Here is a 25,106-nt window from a genome sequence, read left to right as displayed (position 1 = left end):
CTGACATCCATTATGCAGGCCACTGGAGGTACCAGACTTCCTGGTGCCCATCTTCTGGACATCCTGACATCCGTCATCCATCCTAACATCTGACTGATGACAGCTCAGAGTCCAGGGTTGAACCAGTCCAAGAACTAAGAATGCAGGACTGATAATTCTCAAGAATGTACTTTTTACTGTAATAACATTAAACTTTTCTTCTTCTCTGGAACACCTCTGGATTTTTCCCTATGTTTCCAGTTTGCAAACTCCAAGATTCCTGAGTAGATTTTTATATTTATTTCTAGCCAAACCCTCCAGATTTTTTTGATATTGTTTAACAACTTCATTACCCCTCTTTTAGTAGTTGATAGATCAGTCAGAAAGTCAATAAGAATATAGTTGACCTGAACAACACCATCAATCAGTTTGATCTAATTGACATTTCTAGTGTACTCCTTTCGACACCAACAAAGTACACATACCCCTTGAGCTCACATGGTATATTGCCAAAATAGACCACATTCTAGACTATTAAACAGATCCTAACAAATTTAAAAGGAGAGAAATCATCTTGGCTTAGCCAAAAACTCCATTATATTTTTTTTGTATGATGGTTCTCGTAGTGCTTAGTTGTCTTTAACTTCATCCAAAACAATTACATTAGATTATATTGTGACAACTGTCATATCAGCATGCATTTGAAAAAAACTTATCAACAGTGATGAATTTTTGTGCAGCCATTTTAATATTGAAGATGGAAGAAAACATGCATCATTTTCAGAGTATTATGTTTTAGTACTTCAAGAAAGTAATTGAAACACAAAAAATGATTTGTACAGTGTGTAGAGAAGGTACTATGACTGGTTGAATATGCCAAAAGTGGTTCATAAAGTTTCTTGGTACTATTGACGTTTTCACCAAATAATTCTTTGCTGTGGGGCTGTCTTATGCATTGGAGCATGTTTCGCAGCACACTTGGCCTATGCCCACTAGAAGCCAATAGCAGGAGATAGACAACATACTCAAAATATCCAAATCAATAAAGTTATTGATGAAAATGAAAAATGTGTCTTTTGTTTTATGAAAAAAATAACAGACTTTTGGGCCAACCCAATAAAAACATATGTTCTCATATGATATCAGAATTAAAGTAGAAATAACAGAAAACTGCAATATCCCCGAGTACTTGGAAATTAAACAACACACTTCTAAGATCAAAGAAGAATTCTCAAGAGAAACTTAAAAATACATTTAACTAAAAAGTGAAAACACAGCTTATCAAATTTATGGGATGCAGCAAAAGGTGTGCTTAGAGGAAATTGTATAGCATTAAAATGCATCTATTAGAAAAGAAGCAAGATCTAAATCAATAATCTAAGCTACCACCTAAGAGAACTAGAGAAAAAAGGGAAACATAAGCTTAGTGCAAGCAGTAGAAAGGAAATCATGCAAGTTAAAGTAGAACTCGATGAAATTGAAAATAGGGAAACATTAGAAAAAAATCAATGAAACCAAAGGTGATTTTTTGAAAAAAATCAATAAAGTTGACAAACTTTTCATCAGGCTAACAAAGAAAAAAGGGAGGAGACAAATTACAAACATCAGAAACAAAAAAATCACTCTTCATCCCATGGACATTGAAAGAATAATAAAGAAACAATACTATGGACAACACTATGCCTACAAATCTGATTAAAAAAAATGAAATGGACAAATTTCTTAAATGACACAAACTACCAAAACTCAACAAGGAAAATAGATCCTCTGAATAGGCCTATATCTGTTAAAGGAATTGAATCAATAATTAATAGTCCCTCCCTAAAAGAAGCACCAGGCCCAGATGGTATCACTAGTTAATTCTACTAAACCATTCCAACTATGGTCTCTTCCAGACAACAGAAGCAGGGGCATCACCTCCTAACTCATTCTATGAGGGCAGCATTGCCCCCACCCTCACAGCGGCCTTCCTGGTACCCAGAAACAGCCCCAGCTCAGAGTCCAGGGTTGTACATTGTTTTAATTTTTACCAACAAGAATATATGGATGTATTTATCTTGCGACTTTTTTCAATTATATTTTATATCTTTTTTATCTTGCATTTTTAAAAGACAATTTGCCTCTTTCTCTAACCAGATGGGTATCGCATCCCAGAGAAAGGAAAGCAATGCTCACTCCCCACACCACTATATGACCTTCGTTGGGCCCCACCTATTTTCACTTCCTCCTATCCAGTGTCAGAGGCACTGAATTGACTCTCAGACTTTGAATAAAACTGGTTCCCAGCCTACCAGGAAACTGGAAAACGTTTGACAATAGTCAGGCATTTGATTTGGATGTTAGTTTTTCTACAAAGACCTTTTCTGGGGAGAGCTGTCTTTGGGTGGGGATGGAGGAGGTGTGCAGGGGATGGGAGGGTTCAAGGTTGTGAGGAATCCCTGAGTTCTGCAGCGAGGCCCAGCTGCATGTCTGTTGTAAGGAAATACGGTGCTGGGGCTCATGTGGCCTTAAATTTCCCCGTTTTAATTTTAAAAACCTGACGCACTCCTTATGTATTTACTTGCAGTCTCAGTCTCTTGCACACTTGGGGAGTGAGGCTGGGTAGACAGAAAGAAGAAGGGTAGATGCCGACCTTCCCAGAGATGAAGGACAGCAGAGAAAGCCAGGACTGACCTGCAGTTGAGATCATTGCCTCCATCTGCCATCTTCTACTGCTGGCCCCCTGGGGCCGTGGAGCTGGACTAGAACCTTGCTTGGTCAGGCAGACTGACCCTGTCTCACTGCCTTCTTCCTTCCCAGAGCTCTAGTGAGGACGAGGATGGCTACCTATTGAAGGATCCTTCAGGCGCGGCACCCAAAGGGTAAAAGAAAAGTGAAATGGCTGATCACTGTGGCATGCCTGTCCCTCCTCCAATCAAGGCAGTTCTCAGCCCCGGGAGGAGGAGCAAGGCCATATCGAGGCGGAAGATGGGGCCACTTTTTCACACAAAGGTAATTTGGCGGGGAAGTCTAATTAACTCAAAGGAATGAAAGTTGTTTTGAGGTGAGGTGGTACCATTGAATGGGGATTAAGTGAATTTCACTTTTGTCCTTCCCCTTGCTGAGGGGGGGTGAGAAGGAACGTGAAACATTTCAGATCCTCTCTCAGGCCCAGGGGCTGGCTGGGCACAGAGGCAAGCCTCAGACTGGACGAGGAGGGCCCAGTGCGCAGACATGGGCCTGAGGACAGCCCAAACGTTCAACATTGTAAAGTGGGGAAGATGCTCTTAAAAGTTCTGAAAGGCAGCCAGAGTTAAGAGAGAACTCTCCCAACTCCTGCAATCAGAGGGGAGCACCAGGTTTGGGCGCAGAAGCCTGGTGTGAAATTCTGGGACTTCTTGAATATGTGGGCACTTCCCAAATGCAGCCAGAGTTACTAGGGAAAAACTGAGCTTCGGCTAGTCACTGAAATCCTGAGGAGAGCGACAGGCTTCTCATCGGGTGGGAGAAGGTCTAGAGCTGAGATTACCTTGGCCTTAAACGCACGGTGGTGCTAGTGAACCGGTGCCTCACATTTATGTTTTACATAAGTTTTTCACTTCCACCCAGCCGTCATTCTGTAAAGGGTTTGAAGCAATGTATAAAACACCCTGTATCAACATAAAGTTGAAAAATATAGAAATGGCAGCAATGTGCAAGTAAAATAAATACCGGAAACCAGAGGATAAAAATCCAGGCAGGACAATGGGTCAAAGACAGAAGTGAACAGGAACCAGGGTATCTGAAGAACCCAGGGCCTCAGTCACAGCAGGGAGCCACAGGATGGGAAAACAAAGCAATCCCACTTCTTCTGGCTCCTTACAAATGTGCTCAAGATTTTGCATAAATATGTTTGCAAAATATAGAAGGCAGGGATTTCTACCCCTCTGCCAACTTTTGCTCTTTCTTTCCCACCAAAAGATTCCAGGACAGCAGGCAAGGTCTATGTGCCCACCAGCTGCTGCACAAGCATGCCTTTCTCTCCCTCTCTCTCTCTCTCTCTCTCCCCACCCCTTCCTCCCTCACTCCCTCCCATGAGGCCCCCATCTCTCCCTCCCTCTCTCCCTATCTTCTGACCTTGTGGGGCAGAGGAGCTGGTAAGCTGAGCCTCTCTGTTAGGCACCACCATCCTTGGTTTTCAGCCTCTATGGGCTGCAATGGCCCAGACAAAGCCTGGCCCAGACTCCACCAGCCACTCTGGTGTCCCTCTTTCTCCCCTCTCTCTCTCTCTGCCCTAGGCAGCAGGCCGACCCAGGCCACCACTGAGCTGGGCAGGTGACATAAGCGTTCCAGTTTCTTTTACTTCTAAGCACAAAGTCTTTCGTGCTCCTCAGCTGACTGGTGGTGAGACTGAGCTTTTTCAAGTTTATCAGAAAGCCCTACTTTGCAGTGTCATGCATTAGCCCAGATAACAATGAGCTGGAATTTTAGGTTCTGTTTTCCACTGTCTTGTTTTCTCTACACTCACTAGAGAATCAGCCGTCTTTTCCTTGCATGGGACCCACAAGGGTAAGAAAACACCGGCCTGCCTCCTTCCTTTGTCTCCCTCCCAGATTTAGGCCAACTGGGTGATAATCTCTGAAGGCAAGCTGATGTTTTCTTTCTACCTGAAGGATTTCTCCCCATTGTGTTTATGCGCCAACATCTGACACTTGGAACTGGAGAGTGAACTGCAGAGTCCCGATCACAATCCGGTGTGAGTTAATTTGCTAGCTTGCCCTTGCTCGCTAAAGTCTAGCACACCCGCATCTTGGAGCGCTCGTGGGATGTACACTACTATGTCCACTTAGGTCAGATAACCAGTCCCAGGCTGACTGCATTTCTGTGAAAATCTGTTACCTATAATTCGCTCTTGGGTACCAATTTTTTAATCAGTTGAGGTTTTGGGGTACAAGTAACTTAATGGACTCTGGCTGACTCAGCAGAACAGTTTCTTGGAAGCATATTCGCTAGCTCACAGAAATTATGGGAAAACTGGAGAACTGAGGTAAGAAAACAGGCCGTTGGGGCAGTAAGATCCCCAGCCCAGGCCATCCCACAGCCTCAGGTTCATGATGTGTGGCCATTGGTTTGGCAAAGGTATTCTCTCCAGTCTGGGTAGAAAGGAGAATCAGAAGCAGTTTTCATGCTCACTCGACAGATCAGAGTATTCATTTACAGCTTTGTTTAGGAGTCACACTAACTCACCTGCGCCTTGTCATAATATAGTTCAAAGATACCTGGATCACTTGGACATCCCGTAGACCATCAGACTGACTGATTACAGTGATGACATCGTGATGATCAGACAGAATGAGCAAGAGGCGGCCAGCACACCTGCTGAAGAGTGATAAATTACTGACTTGCAGCAACTGAAATAAATCTCAGAAGTATTGTAATGAGCAAAGGAAGCCACAGATGAAAAAGCACACAAAGTATGTTTCCACTGACACAAAACTTTAATACAGAAAGAATCTGTAGTGACAGGAAGCAGAGCAGGGTTGTCTGATGCTGGGGTCGAGGGGAGACACCTGCAAAGGGCACCTCCAGGGGAGATGGAATGGTCTCTGTGTTAACTGTGGTTCCACACTCTCCCCACACCCACATGCCTGCCTGGCTCCCGGCCACCTTCCAGCCTGGAGGGCTGCCTACCTCTGCATACCTTCAGCTTATGTTCAGGTTCCCTGTACTTCAATTTTCTTAGGTAATGATTTTATCCTGACAAATTAGAGGCATTTCTGAGCCACCTCACTTCCCCTTTAATTGCTTGTTAGTTTTTTAAGCTCTGATGGTTTCTAGCTTCAGTTCTGTAGCTATCACCACCACCACAATCCAGTGGTAGAACATGTTCATCACCCCCAAAAAGTACCGAAGGACGTCATGGGAAATAGAGGTGGGCAAGGAAGCAGACCCATGGTGGTTTCTCAGTTCCTCTGGACCCTGGGACTAGACCCTTACACCTCCTCCCCTCTGTAACCCGTCCTGGGCCTGTCCATCACTGTCCAGTAGGTGATCTCCCAAGTTTCTGGGTGGAGGGTGGGGGGTGGAGCAAGGCTGCAGGCACAGCCTTCAGCTTCCTGTGCGATCTGCTCAAAATAGTTTCACTTTTCTTTCCTCTGAAGTCAGGCCTCTGCTGCTGCGTGTGCTGAACACAGACTTCCTGCCTCACCCACAGTTTCTCCCTGCCTGCCTTTCTCCCAGGCCTTCAGGAGCCACCCCTGGCTGGCCTCCGCACCTAGGAAGTGGAAGGAGCAGGTGGGAAACTCAGCATCCAGGTGGGTTTTCAGCGTGGCTGTTGTATTCATTTTTGGCGATTGGACTTTTAAGAATCATTTCCTGGCAGCAGCGGCAGGGTGAAACCCAACTGTTTAAACCGTGAGGCCCACTCCTTCGTAACATTGTGTTTTCCAAAGAGATAGAGGGCGTCTGGGATTTAATAGGAGACTGCTAAATAGAGGGAGGGACCTAGGGGGAAGCGCACGTGCAGCTCAGCTGCTTTTTCCCTGAATTCTTGCCTGTTGGTGGGTATGGGACAAGATTTGCTCTCCACCCTCCGCGTCCATGCTCCGTGATCCTGCACTCGGCCCCAAACAGGGAACTCATTCATTATCCACTGTGCAAGTGACTAGGGATAGCTGGGAAGCTGGTGGAAAAGAGAAAATAAGGAGAGTACATTTAATCTCCTCTGGAGTGTATTGTAAACTGTTTATGTTTTTTTTTCTTTAAGCATATCCATAATTATTTCCCTGAAATAAATTCCTAGGACTGGAATTTGGGACTTAAGAGAAGACATATTTGAGGATATTTAACCGTGATTACTAAGTTAGCCTCCAGAATGTTTAGAATGTTTGCACGTCCACCAGGAGAGTCTATTGCTATTATTTTCTATTGTGGTTGATTTGATAGGCAAATGTGTTATTAAGTTGTTGTCATTTGCAGTTTTGACTTCTGGTGAGTTGCCATGTTTTTTTATTTTATTTATTGCACATTTGACCTGTTTATGTCTTTTGCTTTTTTTCTATGTGAATGTTCGACTTTTGCCTGATTATTTTTAAGACTCCTTGATGTAATAATAGTACGAACACTGGCATGTGAGACGTGGTACCAGGGTTACTCAGAGACGGGGCTTTGACCAGATGAGCTCTCCTTCGTCACCGAGTACCTTGGGCAGGTTACTTAGCCTCTCTGTGCTTCATGCCTGGGAATCGTAACAGACAAGGAGTGAGGAACACATACCCTCAGGGAGATCACTTTGTAAGTTATAAAATGTCTAGCCACTCTGCTGTAACCACAAACTAATATAATATTGAATGTCAACTGTAACAGAAAAATAAAAAGAAAAATGTGTACAAAAATGAGGAATCAGGCAGGCGTTCTGTTCTGAATGTTGTTGTTTAGTGAGTCGTCCTAAGTGTAACCCTAGGGCCTCTTCCTCGTCTCAGCTCAGCGTGCATTCGTTCTGCCTTTATCTGGCTCTGTGCTCCGGGCGACAACCTGCCCTAGTGCGCGTCATGGATGGTGGATTTCTCTCCCACCTGTTCTCCATCTTTCGGTATTTCTTCACACTTATAGACCCCTATGGCATTTTTTCTTGTTTTCCAGTACTGTTCTAGATTTTCATTTTTTATGATATATGGTGGGGTTTTGGGGTGGTTTTTCTTTTTTGGTCAAACTTAGAGGATTTGAGACTGAGGAAAGAGAGAGACAGGGGTGCTCGATCTGCCCCTGGGATTAAACCCCTGGGAATAGTCATTAATTACAGCTCCATTTTCTCTTTCGCACAAAACAAAGTTGGAAAAATGGGATCTGTGTTTGATTTTTTTTAAATATCTCTAGGTGAATGAATATTTTGTTAATGCCTCCCTTTTCTGGACAGTTTGTCAAGAACGTCATCTGTAAATTTTCTGCCTACTAAACTTAATATTTTCTCATGACCTATAAGTAGTGAATCTTATAAAGTGGCGTAGGCAAAGGAGAAGCCATATGTCTATCCTGAGATATGAAATTGATACATAAATCGGCTAATCATGTCGTTTATATTCTTTGTGTTTTTATATATGTTCAGCCTATTTGTGTTGAATACTGTGGGTGGTTTGTTTATTGATTGATATTTTTAGAGAAACAGAGAGAGAGAAAAATATCAATTTGGTGTTTCACTTGTTTATGCATTCCTTGGTTGCTTCTTGCATGTACCCTGACTGGGGATCAAACCTGCAACCTTGGTGTATCAGGACAGCGCTCTAACTAACTGAGCTACCAAGCCAGGGCCTGTGGGTGGTTATTAAAGTGTATAAGCATTGTCAAGTTGCCATCTTTCTGCCTGTTTGGGAGCAATCCTTTTTACAGTGGCATTGCTTGTGTGCCTTAAGCTGCAGTCCAGGAAATCTTAAGTCAGCTCAGTGTTGCCACAGACCACAGAACTTAACAACTGTGAGCCAGAAACCAGAAAGTCAGGATTTATTCACCTGTACCACGTCCATGTTGCACAACCTAGGGCGTGTTATTAAACCTCTCCATGACTTAGTGTCCTCAATGATAAAAAGGGGTGAAAAGCAGAGTAGCCACCTTACCAGGGTTTTGTGAAGATCACAAAAGTCACTGCATGTGAAACCCGTAGAACAAAGTCTGATACACCAGGAGCACTCAATAAATATTAGCTATTTTTCATTCCTGCCTGATGTTTAACCAGCAGCCCCTTTGGGTTTTGGGGTCACATCCGTTACTTTTAGCCCCCATTGTTGCTGGGTGTTGGCATCGCTTCCAATACCCATGAGCCTCTGAGGCAGATGTTGCTTTGCATACTGCTCAGGGAGGCCTTCGGGACCAGACTGCCCACTGAATACACAACGTCTTTGCTTCTCTTTCTCTCTCGGGCCCCTTCCATAGGATGTTTACCATGACCCGAGAATTAAAAAATGCTCTTCGTGAGCACTTCATACATCAGAAGCTGGAGATCTCCTACGCCATATTCAAGCCATTCCCCTTCTTTGAAGGCCTTCGAGACAAGTCCTTCATCACCGACAAAATGTACATGGTGAGTCATGTGGACTGCCTTCCGAGGCAGCCCAGTCCTCACCGAGAATGCCTGATTATTGAGGTCTCCAACCACAAACCCCCAGGGCTTCTAGAGTTTAGAAGGCCTCAAACAAGGTAACTATAAAAAAAAAAAAAAAGTATTCTCTCACAGTTCTGGAGGCCGGAAGTCCAAAAGTAAGGTGTTAGCAGGGTTGATTTCTTCTAGAGATTCTGGGAGAATCTGTGCCCTGACGTGCTTCTGGTGGTACCAGCAGCCTTTGATACTCTTTTCTTACAGAAACATCTGTCTAATCCCTGCTTCTGTCTCCACGTCACTGTATTTGTTTGTGTGTCTTCTCCCTTTCTCTCTCTTCTAAGGACACTTGTCATTGTGATTTAGGGCCTGCCCTAATCCAAAATGATCTCATTTGAAGATACTTAACTTGTATCAGCAACAACCTTTCTTCCAAAGATCACATTCGCGGGTTTCAAGTGGACACATCTTCGGAGGGGAAGGGACACCATTTAACCCACTAATGGCACCATTCTAATTCCTAAGAGCATGCCATCCATAGTCCATTCTGATGTGGAGAAAGGCAGGCAATAGGAGATATGACTGTCTGTACAAAAATGACACGCTTTTCACGTCATTTGGGTTTTTTAAGGCATTCCCTGAGCCTAGGGAAGTGTTGGCAGTGGCAGAACCATCTCCTTACCATCTTGGCCTTGTTGGCCCTAACCCCTCACCCAGGGTCACAGCCTGGATGTCACCCCTCAGAGAGACCTCCTTGACCCACTCACCTAATTAAGACCCCCCTCATTATTCTCTCTCATAGAAATCTATGATTTCCCTTAATAAAACTTCTCTTGACAATAACTGGGTACTTACTTAATTTGTGTTTATTATTTAATGCCTACCTCCTTTGCCTGCCAGTGCCCCTTCCTCAATAAGGGTAGCACCACGTTGATCTTCTCCATTGCTTGGTACCCAAGGACTAGGACGTGCTCCATAAGCATTTTGCAATCCATTCTCTCCTGCCATGCTTCTCGTTTCAGCCATCCTCTCATCAAGAAGAGTCCCCTGGGTGACTTCCTTATGGCTGGAACCCATTCAACAGAACTGCCACTAGTGACCAACCATTACATTACACTTCAGGTCAATTGCCGAAATTCACACTTCAGGTCAATTGCTGAGGTGTCCTGCCCAGAGCCTTAGAGAATGCATTACACTGTCACAGCCTTTGACTCCACTTTCCTTTCTTAAAATTTCCCTCTTCCTTCAAATGCACCTGAAATAAGGTTCACAAAACAAACTTATTTTAGAGAAGGCTAAATTAGTTATTCCTATGACGAACTATCAAAATATATGTGAAGTTTCCAAAGTAAACATGTGGAACTGAGATTTCTCTACATTAGACAACTTGACTGTACATTTTGCATTAAATTCCCTCTTAAAAGAGCAAAATAGCTTTCTTACAACTTAGAAAACCACAAATGTATAACAAACATCCATTTAATTTTATAATCAATTATAATAAATGTGATTCCATTTCTTTAGGAATCTCTGGAAGCCTGTAGAAATATGGTCCCCGTATCCAAAGTGGTGCACAACATTCTCACCAAACTGGAGGACTCCTTCCAGCCGTCGCTTCTGGAGATGCTGTTCAGCCAGATCAACCTGCGTGAATACCCCAACCTGAGAGCAGTTCTCAACAGCTTCAGAAGTGGTAAGAGGCTTCTCGAACCCCTTCGGGGCTGTAGAAACATGAGGGGAGTTGCTGTGCTGAAAGCTCCAGCTGTCTTCCAGCCCGCTGGAAGACGCGCTCAAATTGCCCGCTTTGTCCTTGGGAAAGTATGGGCCATACGCTGTCGCAGTCCAGGCAGACAAGACTAGCCTCTGGCCCTGGCTCTCCTAGGTGACTTTCTAGAGGACACAAATCTTTCTGTCTTACAGAAACCTATTCTATGAATTTCTGACACAGACCTATCCTATGAATTTGGGGGAAATTGTACAGTTTAGCCTACTGGACAGTCTCTAAGGAATGCATAATGTGATGGAAATGCAAAGTTTCAGAGACCCTTTCTGACAGAAGGACAAGGAGAGCCAGAGAGGAAGAGTAATGGATAGGGGATGGATAATAATAAGTATCTTTTCTGTTGGGTCTTGGGGATTCTTTTGTTGTTTATTTTTTTGAGCACTTGGTATGTGCCAGGCATTATCCCAGACACTTTATATGATTATCTAACGTAGTATTTGAAACAACCCTAATTATCCCCACATGAAACATAAGGAAGTTAAAGCTCAGAATGACTTTTCCTAAGTTATTTGTCTGTTAAGAGCAGAGCCAGAAGTTCTACTTGGATCTCCTAATACCAGGGCCTGAGATTTTAATCACTACTCTGAACAGGGTAGCTGGAAGGCAGAGCATGATGAGGAAGGAAGGGGAATTGCAGACAGAGAGGGTGGGAGAAGGAACTGGAGGTGGAAGCACACTTAGAGGGAGAAAGAACTGAATAAATAAAGGAGTAGAAGAAAGAGCAAAGGCAGAGCTGGGGGTGGGAGAAAGAAGGAAGAGGAGCAGAGGGTAAAACCGTTTTAGGTCTGAGAAAAAACACATGGTTCCCTTCTCCGAGGATGGCAGGGGAAAGGCTAGCCGATACCACTGTCGACGGCTCTTCAGCTGCTCTCTGACACTTGACCATCAAGAAGCTCCTCCCCAAAGGGAGAAGTGATTCCTTGAGCTAACGGGGCAGCAAAAGACAAAAGTCATCCCCCAGGCGGGCACCGCTGCATGTGGGCTCATGCTCCCAGCAGCATGGGGCAGTGCAGGGAGAAATGTGCTCTCAGAGGCCATGCTAAACAAGTCTGGCAGCTGGACAGGCCACGCACTGATGCGCTGCCCCCCACCGTAGCCTGGCTGAGCTCCGTGATTTTTTTTTCTGGGGCCCTCTCCAAAATCCCACCTTACTCTCCTTTGTCTATTCACTGGCTGGGAGAACTTTACTTCTGAAATAAATGGTGGAGAAGAATCATAAGAGAAAGCCACCACTGGCTGTGCAGGCGGACAGCATAGGAAAAGCCCGGAGCCTGGGGTGTTATGGAAGGGAAGGAAGTATGGTGTGTTCAGATCATGGGGTGCGAAGTGAGCAGAAACATAAGCTGAGTGTGCAGAAACCAGAGGCACTATGAAAAGAAATTTACATTTTATCTTACTTGCTATAGGGAAGTGTGATGTGTTTATTTACTAAAACAGGGACATCTATTTCAATTAAAACATTGTTCATAATTACCTATATTCTGAAACCAAAATTAAGGAAAAGGTAAAAAAATTAAATCCGTGGGCACAAAGGGAAACTCAGCTTTATGTGTGAAACTACTTTGGCATTAATTAGATCAGAGGCTAGATATAGTTTTATAGCACTGAATGTCCAAAATCAAATTCACAAATTGACAATGACAATGATGAATCAATTCTATGCACCTGGGAGAGAATGAATAACTCTGTGCCCGCAACCTGTTGCAAATTATGTGTAAAAAAAAATCCTTTCCCCCGTGTCCTGGCTGGGCGGCTCAGTTGGTTGGAGTGTCGTGCCATACATCAAAATGTTGCAAGTTCGATTCCCTGTCAGGGCACATGCATAGGTTGCGGTTGAATCCCTGGTCCGGGTGTGTACAGGAGGCAGCCCATCAATATTTCTCTCTCTCTCCCTTCCCCTCTCTCTAAATCAATAAACATCCTTGAGTGCAGAAGGAAAGGAGAGAGGGAGGGAGGGATGGAGGGAGGGAAAAATCCTTTCCCCAAATATTTCTGAGTTTCTATGGTGCTAGTATGTGCTCTTTTTCAACCCCAGTTTTCATTCCCTATGGAGGATCGTCCACACCGAGCCCTTTTGAAGCTCCAGCCAACCCAGCAATAAGAAGACCCCAACAGACCCTGCTGCCACTGCCCGCACCACTGAAGCACCCAATCCCTGTGCCCAAAGTCAGTGAGCCCAGAGCAATCCCTCAGCCCCGGGCTAAGGTTCTGGGCGAGCAGTCCAGCCCTGCCGGCCCTGCCGAAGGTCTTCCCAGAGTCATCCAGAAGGAAAGGATCACTCCAGGTAAGAAACAGGCCCTGTCTAACATCTGTGCGCCTCCAGCCTAGGGTGCCTGTGGCCGCATCTAGAACCCCAGGGTCCCACCTTTGTGTTGATCTGCCCCTTCCATGCACCCACCTCCCATGCACAGTCTTTTCCGAGAAGGGTTACAGACACTGTGAGGGGCCTAGGTGGAGGTAGTGCCCAAAGCTCCTGCTTCCACCCCTGGAACAGCCCAATCCTCTGCCCTTGTACCTTGATGCTCCATCTGCCCTGGGCATTGTTACCCTTCACTTTCCTTCCCCACACCCTGTGCCTGTAACCTGTAATGTTTTTTGCTTCCTCTCTTCAATGGCCAACATAGCATCCCACATAAATGATGAAGAAAACTCACAACAGATGCCCGGCACACCCCCTGCCGCTGTGCGAGGTAATGTCTTTGGGGCTGACTTAGTTTAGGTCAAGGTGGCTGTGAAGGGAGAACACACACCCACTCGCTGACCAGGAGGCTTATGGCGGGAGCCCTGAGAGAGAGAACAGGGCATGACAAGGAAAAAGAGGAGAACCGAGGCACCAACTTGGCACAGGAGCGCTTTTCAGGAATGCTGCCACAGCCAGTCTGATGCTGTGATGTCCGACAGTCCTGTCCAACCCACACTCAAAACACACTGTTCTGACTGACAGGTAACTTAGACGACACACACATCTGCCACCTCCCCCGATTGCTCACCCTCTGATTGATTGTAGGCCTTTCAGTTCCAAACGTATTAATTTTCATGTGGCTTGAATTCTGAGAGAAGTGGTATTGAAATGGGTAGAAAAGATGATAAAGTTTAAAGGTCTGCTGGGGCTGATTTAGTTTCTAAGACTGTGTCACTTACTGAGCATGGTATGTTTTGGGGTGCTGCCAGAGATGGCGTCATGAATTCTGAGAATCAGGGGTCCTCTGGTCCAAATGAGGTTTCCTCCACACCTCTAATACATATCATCCAAATAAGGTTAACATAATTGCAAAGCAAATAACAATGTAAGATTCCACCTTCTAGATTTTCCAAAGAACAAAATAGGTACCATCATTAAATCAGGAAGTAGCCAACTGGAAGGAAGGATGGTTCACACTCCCACTCTGTCTCACACTCACCAGGCTGTGGCGTTCGGTCCGGCCCCATCATTTTTCCAAGCTAAAATAGATCATTCTCGTCCTCCTTCTATGGTCCCTGCTTGCTGGTCCTGGCACCTGAAATCACTTTTTTTCTTCTGCTCAGTGTCCAGTGACAACCTGACCCCACAAACAAAAAAGAAGGAAGATGCTCGAGAGATGCCTCATGTTCCCCCAGACCACAGATCAGGTAATTTTGACTTAAATGACTTAAGTGCACCTTAGTTTTTGTGTCTGCAAGGAGGAGAAGCCATATGAATCTTCCAGAGACAGGGCTTTCCTCTCTATTCCTGACCTCCAGCACATGCAGCTCCTCGGCGCTCAACTAGCCCACAGGGCTTGAACGGACAGGAGCCCAGAGCTCCTGGAGGGAGCCAGAGTCCCTGGGGAGGGTAAGGATGACTGGGAGGGGGCACCAATGACATGGGATGGGAGCCCCACTAATACTTCTTGGGCTTGGACTCCAACACCACTAACGGGTCTGCAAACACCAGAAGGGGGTGTGGTGATAACACAGGGGAAAAGCACAAGGGGCTGAGCCAGGGCAGGGCTGTTTGACATAGCCACTCTCTGAGGCCACTTCAATAGGTAAAGCTCAAAACTGCTCCATCAAAATGCAAAGCAAACAAAATTGCTGTGTGGCCCTAACATTGAATTGCTGCCCTGGACACAAATGGTCCTCCTTCCCGGTCCCCACCCTGACTGTGGAGAACTTTCATTTTCAACCCTCAAAATTTCTGTATGTTTGGATTTTTAAAAATTAATATTATTAAAATATTTTGAAGTGCAACAAATTGTTTAAAGTTTTGAGCGACTGCTTGCCACCTGCCCCAGCTACCTGTTCCTAAATAGGCCAGAATTTGAGATGGATGTCATAGCCTTGTGAAAACAAAAAGCACACAGCCTTTCCTGAGATGAGCCTTTATTTGCTGTGCCTTTGTGCCCTCTTTCTTAGTGCAACAGAAACGAAGAACTGTGTATTTATTTGCTGTTAACAAGTACTAGCAAGTACCAGCTGGCTCCTGCTGTCTTTGACTGAAATATATAAGGCGCTCAGCCTCCTTCACTGTTTCACAAGGTGAAATAATCACAGATAGAGCTGGTGAAAAATATCCATTCATAGACAACTAAGCAAGGACATGTACTTTTCATATGGCAGACATTCACCTTGGCTGTGACCTTCAGAATTCAAGGTCACCACTTACACTGTTCTCAGCCTCATTCCCCAAGTGAGGACTCCTGAAAGCCCCTGTGTTTGTCTTCCACTGAGCACAGGGAACCCATCCAAATGGGGCAAACCAAGCCCTCCTCCGCGGGCAATCGTTCCCTGGTTCTGGGATAGTCACACAGGTCACAATAAGCACAAGTGTATCGAATGAAGGCAGATCTAGGGAACCCTGGTGACTGGCAGGTCCCTAGCCCTGGGCCATACATGTCCTCTGCCCTCTTGTTCTAGCATTGAGTTCCCTCAGCACTTTCTCTTGAGCCCGTCTTACCTCCGAAATGAATTCTGTTTCCTTTGTCAGGGAACATAATTGATTCTCCTAAACCAAAAGACCTGAAAGAGGCCCAGGAGGCCTCCAGCACACCTCCCGTCAAGAAAGGTAAGGACTGCCTTTCTCCTGTAGATGTCAGGAGAGGGAGTTTGGTCCTGTGTTCTGTTTTTCTGACCATATCTTGTCATGTGCACTCTCTATGGGATTGTAGTATGATGCTCTGTATAATTTGTTTTTCAATTCCCTTCATTGCCTCTTTTGTTAAGGCCGTCATGAAATTTTAGGAAAAGCAGAAGGCATTTAGGGCCATTGGAATTGCCTGTTTGGAAATCACCAAGCTCTCCTATAGCCACAGCTTCACAGAGCATTATTCTCATCTCCTTCTTTAACTATAAGTGGCTTCCCAAGAGCACTCTGCTTTCTCTTAAGACATAGCTGCCTAGTCTCTGCTATCACTCACCTCTGGGAGAAAAGCAGGTTGGATGTTCACACCTTGCTCCCCGCTGTCCCCAGCCAGGCCTCTGCTCCCCCATTCCCTTGTCTGAGGCTTAACCATTCAAGTGAAATATTTACTACTTCGTCAGCATCATCCCTTGACTTCCTCTCCACTGCCCAGCAGAGCTCAAGGCTGACTTGGAGTATTTCTATTTTAAGTCCTGCCACCATCCTGGACACCTTCAAGGTGCATGTGAATAACAGGCCCATCCAGTACTCTGATCTCTCCAATCCTCCATCTGCTAATGTCCAATGGCTTTTTCTTCCTGCAATTCTTGGCCTCCTGCACCCAAAGACAATCCACAACCCACTTTCATCACTCACCCTGGATCAACTTCCCAATAATTAAAGAATTCCTTTCTGGCAAATCCTTGAAGTGCACTCTTTTTTCAACAATCGTTCAACCTCTAACCTCCCTTCCTCAGCAGTCTTTAAAATGAGCTCGAAAATATCCTTCCCTGATATCTCCCTGCAGTGTGTTCCCTCTGTAGCTGTTCTTCAACCTCATTTCGATGACCGGTCCACTGGCCTTTCCCCTTTCCAGTCCATCATCTGCTTTTCTTCACACCCCTTCATACCAGCTTAGAGTCCAAGATCCACAATTTCAGTAATGTATTGCTGATACTTAACCTTCCTTGACTCTCTGTCGTTTCCTAGAAGTCTCTGGAAAGTCTTGGAGGAGACTATGATTGCTTTCTGCACAATACATCTAAAAGCAGACACTGCGGGGGACAGGCACACAGCAGGGAAGATGGCACCTGCCAGGCCGTCATGATTTCAGCTAAATGATCCCTCCACACTATGTGGCAATGCCACTTCTTGTGATGATCCTTTCAAACCCTGAGCTCTTCTTTTTTCAAACCTCTGACCTCCCCCCAACCCCAATGCCTCCTTTTATTCTCAAGAGACTAACTTTCCTACTACTTGATAGAAAGGCATCAGATGGGAATCCTCTCACTTCAGGCTACCAAGGTCCCCTTCTTCCTGCATCTGTCCGTCTCTCCAAGGCAATCCTTCCACCTCACCTGACAGCATCCATGATGCCCTTTCTCCTGAGAATTCAGCATCAGCCTCTCAAAAGGATCTGCATCCAGTCAATGGCCAAGTCTATGAAGGAGCTTCCTCTTGACCCCCACCTCACTTCACCTGCCTCCATAGCTCTCCCCTCCCTTTCACAACGAAGCTTCTAGTAAATGCATTACCCAGATTCAGTGTTTCCTTTTCTTCATGCCTCTGCCTCCTTGGGCACTTTGGGATTTCTTCTTCCCCATTACTCCATGAAGCAGCATCACCTAAGGCCACCAATGACCTCCTAACCACTGTGATTTGAACATCCAACATAAAAACTGAAAGTTGTTGGCCTAGAAGCTTGGCAGATCTATGTGTGTAGCTATAAAAAATGGTCTGTATTCTTTTTTAATTATTTATTATTATTTTTAGCAAAGAAAAGAAAAAGAATTACCTGGTCAGCTAAAAAAAGGAGACACCTGAGGAAAAGCCCTTTGAGAGGTAAGATGATGGTAGATAAGGAAACTGGAGGGAGTTCATACTTGTAGGTCGAGGTTATGGAAGGTGAATTGTATTTTACATGCAGTGGGGAGCCATTGAAGAGATCTGACCAGTGAATGACGCTCTCCAATTTTAAACTTGACAAGGCCAATTTTGGCGCTGTGTAAAGGATGAATTGGGAACAGAAAAGGATGGAAACAGGGCAACCATTTGTCAAGCAGATGCCATGAGAGCTGGTAGTAGCCTGGATTCAGATCAAGCAGTGCAGATGGAGAGAAGAGGGCCAGTTCAAAATCAGTTTGGTGGTCAGGTTATCAGGACTTGATAAACCGGAAGCTGAGGATAAAAAAGACAGTGATCTCAAGGCTTGCTCTTCAGTTTCTGGCTTAAATGGCTGGGTGCCTATTGCTGAGACAGGATGCAATGTGTTTGAGGGGAAATTTTATAATTCTATCATTGACCTGTCCATTTCGAGATCTGTGCTAGCCACCTATGCAGTTGTGTCCAGCACTTGCTTTGTTAGGAGCGGTGAAGGGGTGAGCACCAAGAGAACACATCAGGAAATCGAGAGGAAAAGGCTTGACTGCACTGAGGGATTAAGATGAACTCAAATAAGAGGACCTTGTTTTTGGCCACAAGGCATTGCTGGAAAACTCCAGGGCAATTTTAGTGGCAATGGAAGCAGAAGCCAGCTGCAGTGGGTTGAATAATGAATAGGAGGTGAGGGCACCTGTAGACAACTATAGTGATACAGGGGTGGAGGTGGGGGGGGCGGCGGGGGGGGGGGTAGAGCAGCAGGTTAAAGCTCCTTTTCCCTGACTTAGGTTACACTTAGCATGTTTCCAGTGTCCAAAATCACAGGGTTGGCGCCCTCTTAAGATATTTCACAGAAGTAATTTAGCTCCATGCCTTTTCCCCAAAGGGAAGTGATCTTCCTGGGCAGGGAGAAAAGACAGGTGGCGCTCTCCCTCTCACCCTGTAGTGTGTGCTCCCTATGGGCCTTCTTGGTTTGGTGGAAACTACTCAGGTTAGTCAACTCACACTCCCTTGAGCCCGGTCAGCCACTCTCACAACTTCAAGTAGCACCCAGTTCTACATCTCCAACTCCGGTTTGTCTTCAAAAAACCTGACCATCTGCTCACCGGTCATTCCTGTTTACGAGTCTCCCCCAGACACTCCAATCTAAATGTGTCTGAAATGCACCTAAACCCTAGTCTTCTAGGTATCACTCAGACCCTCACCCAACAAATATGCAGTGAGCACTAACTCTGTGGATATCTATTCTGAGAGCTGAAAGTAGAGTTTTTCAAAGCAAGAAATCAAGCCAAGAGAAAGAAAGAAGAAAGTTCCTGGGGCTTACCTGCGGGCTGGGGGGAGAGAAAGACTATAAGCCAGAAAGTGCATGAACAAGACCATTTCAGACAGTGACAACGGGGGAAAGAAAATGAAGGACGGTTACAATAGGGATTTACAGCTTTGGGTAGAGGTCACTTTGGTCCATGCAGTGACACTTGCAAGTGTGAAGGAGCCGGGGCTGAGGGGAAAGGTCAGTGTTGTTGGGCAATGATGAAGAAGGAAAAGATGGTACAAGTTGAGCAGGTAGTCAGGGACCAGGCCATGTGGCCCCTACAGGCCTTTGAGAGGAATCTGGAGTTTATTTAACTTGAAACCAGTTGCCAAGCCAAAGCCTAAGTCATCCTTGACTACCTGACAATCTACGTTAGTATATTGACTGGTTCTGTTGATTCTACCTCCTCTTTCCTATACTAAAATTAGGTGGTTTCATTCCTGTGCTTAACACTCATCCATGACCTCCTATTGCTCTTTGCATAATGCTCGCAGTTGCTCATGTGATTGTCAAAGTTCTCTCCAATCCAACCCTTCCTTCCCCTCCAACTCCTCTTTCTACTCAGAACTCCACCTCCACCTCTTTCTACTCAGAACTCCAGCCAACCACTCTGAACTTCCATCCCTCTCGTTTTCTTTCTCTGCTCTTTGGTCCTTGGCACAGGCTACTCTCTTGGAATGCTGCATTCTGACCCTACACTACTTCCCATAAATGCTTGCTTATCTCCTGTTCATCATTGGTGTTGGCTTCAGTGTCTGCTTCAGAGGAAAGCATCCTCTGACCCTAAATCAGCTAAGTTGGTCCCATTGCGTGTTCCTATAGCCCCCAGCACTAGTCTTTCAGGAATATTCCACATACTCCATTGCAATTACTTAGGTAATGTGTCTCTTCCCAGCTAGATGGTAACCTCCAGGCACAAATAGGCATTAGTTATGTCCTGAATAAAAAAATGAAAGAAACCATATTTCTTATATCCCATAATTTGGAGAGTGATATAACAAAGGACCGTTTAGGAATTCCCCATTGTGCTAGGCAGAATCACAGATACCAGGAGCGGCATATGAGGCTGATTGAAACTAAGAGTTATTGGAGGGAAATCTCACAGCACAGAAGCAGAGGCCGCACAATCCTCCAAAGCCTTGTGACCCCGAGTTTAGAGCAGGCACGAATGGCCTGCACACCCTCTGGCCAGCGTCCCAGCGCTGAGGCATTCATTCCCACAGTTCTCACATCCAAGGGCTTATAGGACCAGGGCCAGAAACACCTAAGTGACTGTGCAACGGTGCACGCTCCCGGGTGGGTCAGAGAAGTGGCCTCGTTAGCAAGAGGGAGCCTCCGGGGCTGGTGTTAGCCCGTTCTGTTTGGGTAACTCTGGCCCGCTGCGGTTTCCCTCTGCTAAGCTACCAAAAGGAGCAAGAGATGCCAGGCCCTGCCAGATCTGTCTTTCTTCTTAGTATTTAAATGAAAATTTTTACCAGGATGTTTCTGAGAGTCACATTATTTTACATTTAATTAATCACTTTTACTAAAAGTACTAAAAACACCTGAAAAGAGATACGAGATTTAAAGAAATAAAGAACACAGATAATCATACTGAAAATAGACCTACCACACTCTCATATGCAAAAAAAAAAAAAGTGGTATTCTGTATTTTCTGTAATGGTTCTCATTTCTCTGAAATCTCCCCTTTGTGATAGAGGAAGAACATGAAACTCACCAGTTAAAGGTAACTTCCTTAGGCCTTTTTCAGGTTGCCCCGGTTTCTTTTGGAAAATGCTCAGTAACTTCCATGATTGAACTCCCTGTGTGTCTGGTCACCGCCTCTCCAACTTTTAGCCACTCCTGTTTCCTCCATTAAGTGTTACTTGGACATTAAAAACAAAAAAACAAAAGCTCATGCATCCACCTGCCAAGAGGGGGCATGGCTGTGCCACGTGAGAGTTCCCCCTGCTTCCATAGAGATATCCTTGCTCCACTGGATCATGGTCATTCCGTGCGGATCAGTCTCTAAAGTCCACAACCAGTGAAAATTGTGATCTCATCTTTCAACAAGGAAGCAGACTCACCCTGATAAAGACAACCCTCCCCCCACTGCCCATCATTCCTGGACCACACATGGGCTCTGGGGAACCTAGACAAGTAACTTCAGAAGGCCACTTCCCTGCTGAAACAAACCACCAGGCTGTTTTTTACTCAGATATGACCACCTCCTGCTGGCAGCTGTAACTCAGACACAGGAACCAGGAACTAAGCTCCACTGCTCTGGGATTCCCCCAGATTTCTTGGGTTGATTTCAATAAGTTGTCCAAAGGGTGATGCCAGATGGTGAACTTGGAAGGAAAAAGTAAAGTGCACCCAAAATATATATGTGCATAATTAAAGAGAAATAGCAGGAGAAAAGGGAGGCACAGGGGAACAGAGATCTCAAAGTTTGGGGGCTAGAGGCATCAGAAGGAAGGTCACTGAGAGGGGGAGGAGGAGGCCCACTGGGGATTCCAATGGAAACTACTCACAAATCACTCTTTGGCCCAGGTACTGCCTCACCTGGGCACAGAATCCAAGAGAAGCTCCAAGTGGTGGATCAGACCACCGAAAGGAAGAACGACACAACCAGGACCTCAAAGGTGGTGACAAGTGCCAAAATGACAAGGATTGAATGTGCCCAAACATCTGGACCTGAGGGTAAGGCTGGTGACCAAATCTGCCATTTGAAGGCTCAGTGTGGGAGGGTCTAGTGCAGCAGGCACAGGGTTAGGGGGACGTGAGAAGTTAGTATTAGAAGCGGGGAGCGGTGCAGGGAGAGATGATGTCTGGCAAAAGCAACAGAGAGGACACAAATATCTGTTGCATCCAAGGAATTTCTGTTAAAGAAACATCTGTGATCGAGGGTACAGCTGACCTCAGTGGGGGCCTAGGAAAACAGCTCTCAAACGTTTTAGTGTCAAGACTCCCTTGTACTCTTGAAAATCATGGAGGACCCCAAATATGTACCTTATCAGAAATCAAAACTGATCCTTTAAAAATATTTATGTATTAATTCCTTTAAAAGTAACGAGAGCCCTGGCTGGTGTGGCTCAGTGGATTGAGCCCAGCCTGCAAACCAAAGAGTCACCGACAGGATTCCCAGTCAGGGCACTTGCCTGGGTTGCGGGCCAGTAGGGGAAGAATGAGAGGCAACCACACATTGATGTTTCTCTCTCTTTCTCCCTCCTTTCCCCTCTGTCTAAAATGAATAAATAAATGCAATGACCACTCCTAAGATTTGGGGGCACTGCTCTGATTTATACTAAGGCACTAGCAGTTTTACTGCCATGTTTCTTGCTACATCTGTATAAAGATTTACATGGTGATAAAGGCAAAAAAACCCCCACCTTATTATGAAAACACTTTTGACCTCCCAGATCTCCTGAAAGGGTCTCCAGGACCCCTCCTAAGGGCACACAACCTCACTTTTAGCCTCTGGTCTTGGGGTTCAGATAACTCTTCTCCCCCTGGACGTCTCCATGAGTAGCGGAGCCACGCTGGCCAGCCTTGCTCTGCTGCCTGATGAGTGGGGGAGAGCCAGTGGTACCGCAGCAGGGCACCATGGAGGCTCTAGCGAAACCTGCCACCTCCAGCCTTCAGCTCCAGGGCGCACAAGGTCCTTCCCGGATCTCTGGGGGATTTCCCACGAAACTTTCCACGGTCCATTTACTGAGATCTCAACAGGATGACTTCTTTTTTCCAGAGATCAGTGATGACGCTTCAGAAATGGATGAAGCAAAGAGTCCCCAGGGCCCACCTAGCACCCCACCACGAATCATGCAAGGTATGGACGCGGGACTGCAGGCCTGAGGGCATCACCAGGAGCCCAGATTCAGAAATGTTCGGCGCTGAGCCAGAGTGTCTCAGCTCTTTCTTCGTTATCACGGCCTAGGGGCTCAGTTAGAGGGAGTTTTTCCTCATTCAGCACAACCCCCATGATATTTTAATCTCACAAAGATATTACATATTGATTTATGGACCATGTATATTTATTTGTTTGTGCCTTATACATGAAAAGAGTAAAACTTTCCCCCAGGAATCAATTTTTGGGCAACATCACCACTGCTGAGAATTCATGCCCTGAGCATGTTCTTGGTTCTTTGTTGGAAGTTCCCAAGCCACAGATCAATTTTTTCCTGGGGTCCCAGTCTCCATGTTTCTCGCATGACTTTTCTGGGAAAATTGGGAAGAGAGCGTCTCATCATGAATGCAAACGTAATAGTCTAACCGGGCACGAGTAAGTGATGCTGCTCACGCGCACTGGTGGAAGATGTGTGTAATTCACCCTCGGCGTGGCTGCCTTGTGCTCATTGTTACCCCCGCCCTTGGAGGGGGAACCGCTGCTCAGTCTTCCGCCCGTCGGCGACTCCGCCATGAAGTCGCCACTTCACACATCTCCCACAGTGACGCTCAGACAACAAATACCTGACCGTTGTCAGAAAGCACATGTTAGATTTGACCACCTTTGACATAAAGGACGATTTTAACAGTTTCTCCTTCGTTGCACCGACGTCTCTTTCCAATTTTCCCGCGGAGAAATTCTGTTTCCTTTCGCAACCACCCTTGGAGAAGTTCAAGTAGTTTGTTCAGTGTTACAGAGGAGGACGTGAGCATGTGTGAAAGATTAACGGGTTTTAGAGGATTTCTGCATAGTGGGGAGCTGGTACAGGGCTAGCATCTTGGAGCCGTGACTCTCAGAAAGGAAGGGACGGAAAAGGTACAGGCAAGGCGTTGTCAACTCAATGTGGTCTGAAATGAACGTGGTCAGTAAATGTAAAGCTTGCTTCTTTAAACCTTTGCCATTTCTTTCTAGATCCCCTGGACAACGGAGGCAAACTGTCTTTGGGGAAATCTGGAGAAAAGAGTAAGTATAAAGAACCCGAGTTTTCTCTGTTGGGGTGGATTCCATGCTACTCTTATAGGTTGTTATACCCTCAGGCTATGAAAGACACCCAAGCCAGAAAGACATGTGCTTTTTTAAAACTGAGATTTAATTTTTTTCAACATTAAAAATGTTCTACACTTTGCAGCAGCCATTAGGATTTGCTTGCTGTGTGTGCCAACAAACCGCCCCCTACCCTCGCCAAAAAAGAAAAAGAATAGTGGCAAAATAAGAGAGCTTATTCCCCTCTCCTGTGTGGAGGTAGGTGGTCAGGGGCTGGCTTCAAACACCATCAAATCCCAGGCTCACTCTTGGCTGTTGCTTCACCATCCTCAGTGTGTGGCATTTCCTTCCTGGAGGCCCCGCCAGTGAAAGAGGCAAGGTCAAGGACGGGCATCCCTCTTCCACTGAAAGACTCACTCTTGCAGTTTGCATTTAGTCATTCTGTTACTGGTCCATTGCCAGGGCTAGGTACATGCTACATTTGGCTACATAAAAAGCTGGGAAATGTGTTGTATTCTAGAAGGACAAGTATCCAACTCAACAACATCAAGGGCTTGACTAGTAAGAAAAGAAGGAGACCAGAGAAAGAGGAACAACCAGCCGTACCTGCCTGCAAACTACACTGTGTGGTGGGCTCTCTGCTATTTCTAAGTCTCTTTCCGGGTCCCAGAAAGCTGCCTTCCCCAGTCTTTTGCAGGAGACAAGACAGTGATACTGTTTCTGGCCAATGAGTTTGTGGGATGGGTTTTACTTCTGAGTCAAAACACATACGATCCACTACGCAGCTCTCCATGCTGTCTTCCCCTGACTGTGGAAGTGCGTGGAAGGGGGAGGTGCCAAAGGCCCAGGCAGCAAGGGCTTCAACAGCGTCACACAGAGGACAGCTGCCCTGGGGACGCCACGTCCTGCACAGCACTCTGTGTGACCAAGAACTACACCGTTCCATCAAGCCCTGAGACTTGGTTTTGTTTGTACTGCAGCATAGCCTGTCCTGTCCTGGGTGATAAAATGTCCCTACTAAATTCTGCAAACAGTACAGAAAGTTATTAATCAGGAAGTTAAGTTGATTTAATCTACTTCCCCCACCTTATTTATACACCCTACAACTGTGCGTACATTCAT

The 25,106-nt window shown here is 45.7% G+C and overlaps 2 protein-coding genes across 11 annotated transcripts in view; one reads left to right on the top strand and one right to left on the bottom strand.

The window, feature by feature from the left end:
- The window catches only part of SP140 (SP140 nuclear body protein), a 63,095-nt gene extending 60,161 nt beyond the window's left edge, over positions 1 to 2,934 (bottom strand). For 5 of the 7 annotated variants that reach the window (XM_045198572.2, XM_045198573.2, XM_045198574.2 and 2 more), the window contains exon 1: positions 2,653 to 2,934. In XM_045198572.2, the coding sequence (XP_045054507.2) occupies positions 2,653 to 2,684 (32 nt within the window). In that variant the 5' untranslated portion in view covers positions 2,685 to 2,934. The remainder of the gene's footprint in view (positions 1 to 2,652) is intronic. The other 2 variants (XM_053919167.2, XM_053919168.1) reach the window with 2 other exon arrangements.
- Positions 2,935 to 6,098: 3,164 nt separating this feature from the next.
- Positions 6,099 to 25,106, top strand: part of SP110 (SP110 nuclear body protein) — a 39,364-nt gene continuing 20,356 nt past the window's right edge. For 3 of the 4 annotated variants that reach the window (XM_053919163.1, XM_053919162.1, XM_053919164.1), the window contains exons 1-11: positions 6,100 to 6,251; positions 8,863 to 9,010; positions 10,550 to 10,718; positions 12,844 to 13,092; positions 13,433 to 13,498; positions 14,334 to 14,417; positions 15,754 to 15,831; positions 17,659 to 17,727; positions 21,608 to 21,757; positions 22,803 to 22,883; positions 23,913 to 23,963. In XM_053919163.1, coding sequence (XP_053775138.1) covers positions 8,864 to 9,010; positions 10,550 to 10,718; positions 12,844 to 13,092; positions 13,433 to 13,498; positions 14,334 to 14,417; positions 15,754 to 15,831; positions 17,659 to 17,727; positions 21,608 to 21,757; positions 22,803 to 22,883; positions 23,913 to 23,963 — 1,144 coding nt within the window. In that variant the 5' untranslated portion in view covers positions 6,100 to 6,251; position 8,863. Of the gene's footprint in view, positions 6,252 to 8,862; positions 9,011 to 10,549; positions 10,719 to 12,843; positions 13,093 to 13,432; positions 13,499 to 14,333; positions 14,418 to 15,753; positions 15,832 to 17,658; positions 17,728 to 21,607; positions 21,758 to 22,802; positions 22,884 to 23,912; positions 23,964 to 25,106 lie in introns of all 4 variants that reach the window. The other variant, XM_053919165.1, reaches the window with a different exon arrangement.

Source organism: Desmodus rotundus, chromosome 2 (genome assembly GCF_022682495.2).
Source record: "Desmodus rotundus isolate HL8 chromosome 2, HLdesRot8A.1, whole genome shotgun sequence".
In the NCBI taxonomy this organism is placed as follows: domain Eukaryota; kingdom Metazoa; phylum Chordata; class Mammalia; order Chiroptera; family Phyllostomidae; genus Desmodus; species Desmodus rotundus.
Note: the sequence above shows the minus strand (reverse complement) of the source record. Positions and strands in the feature narration are given on the sequence as shown.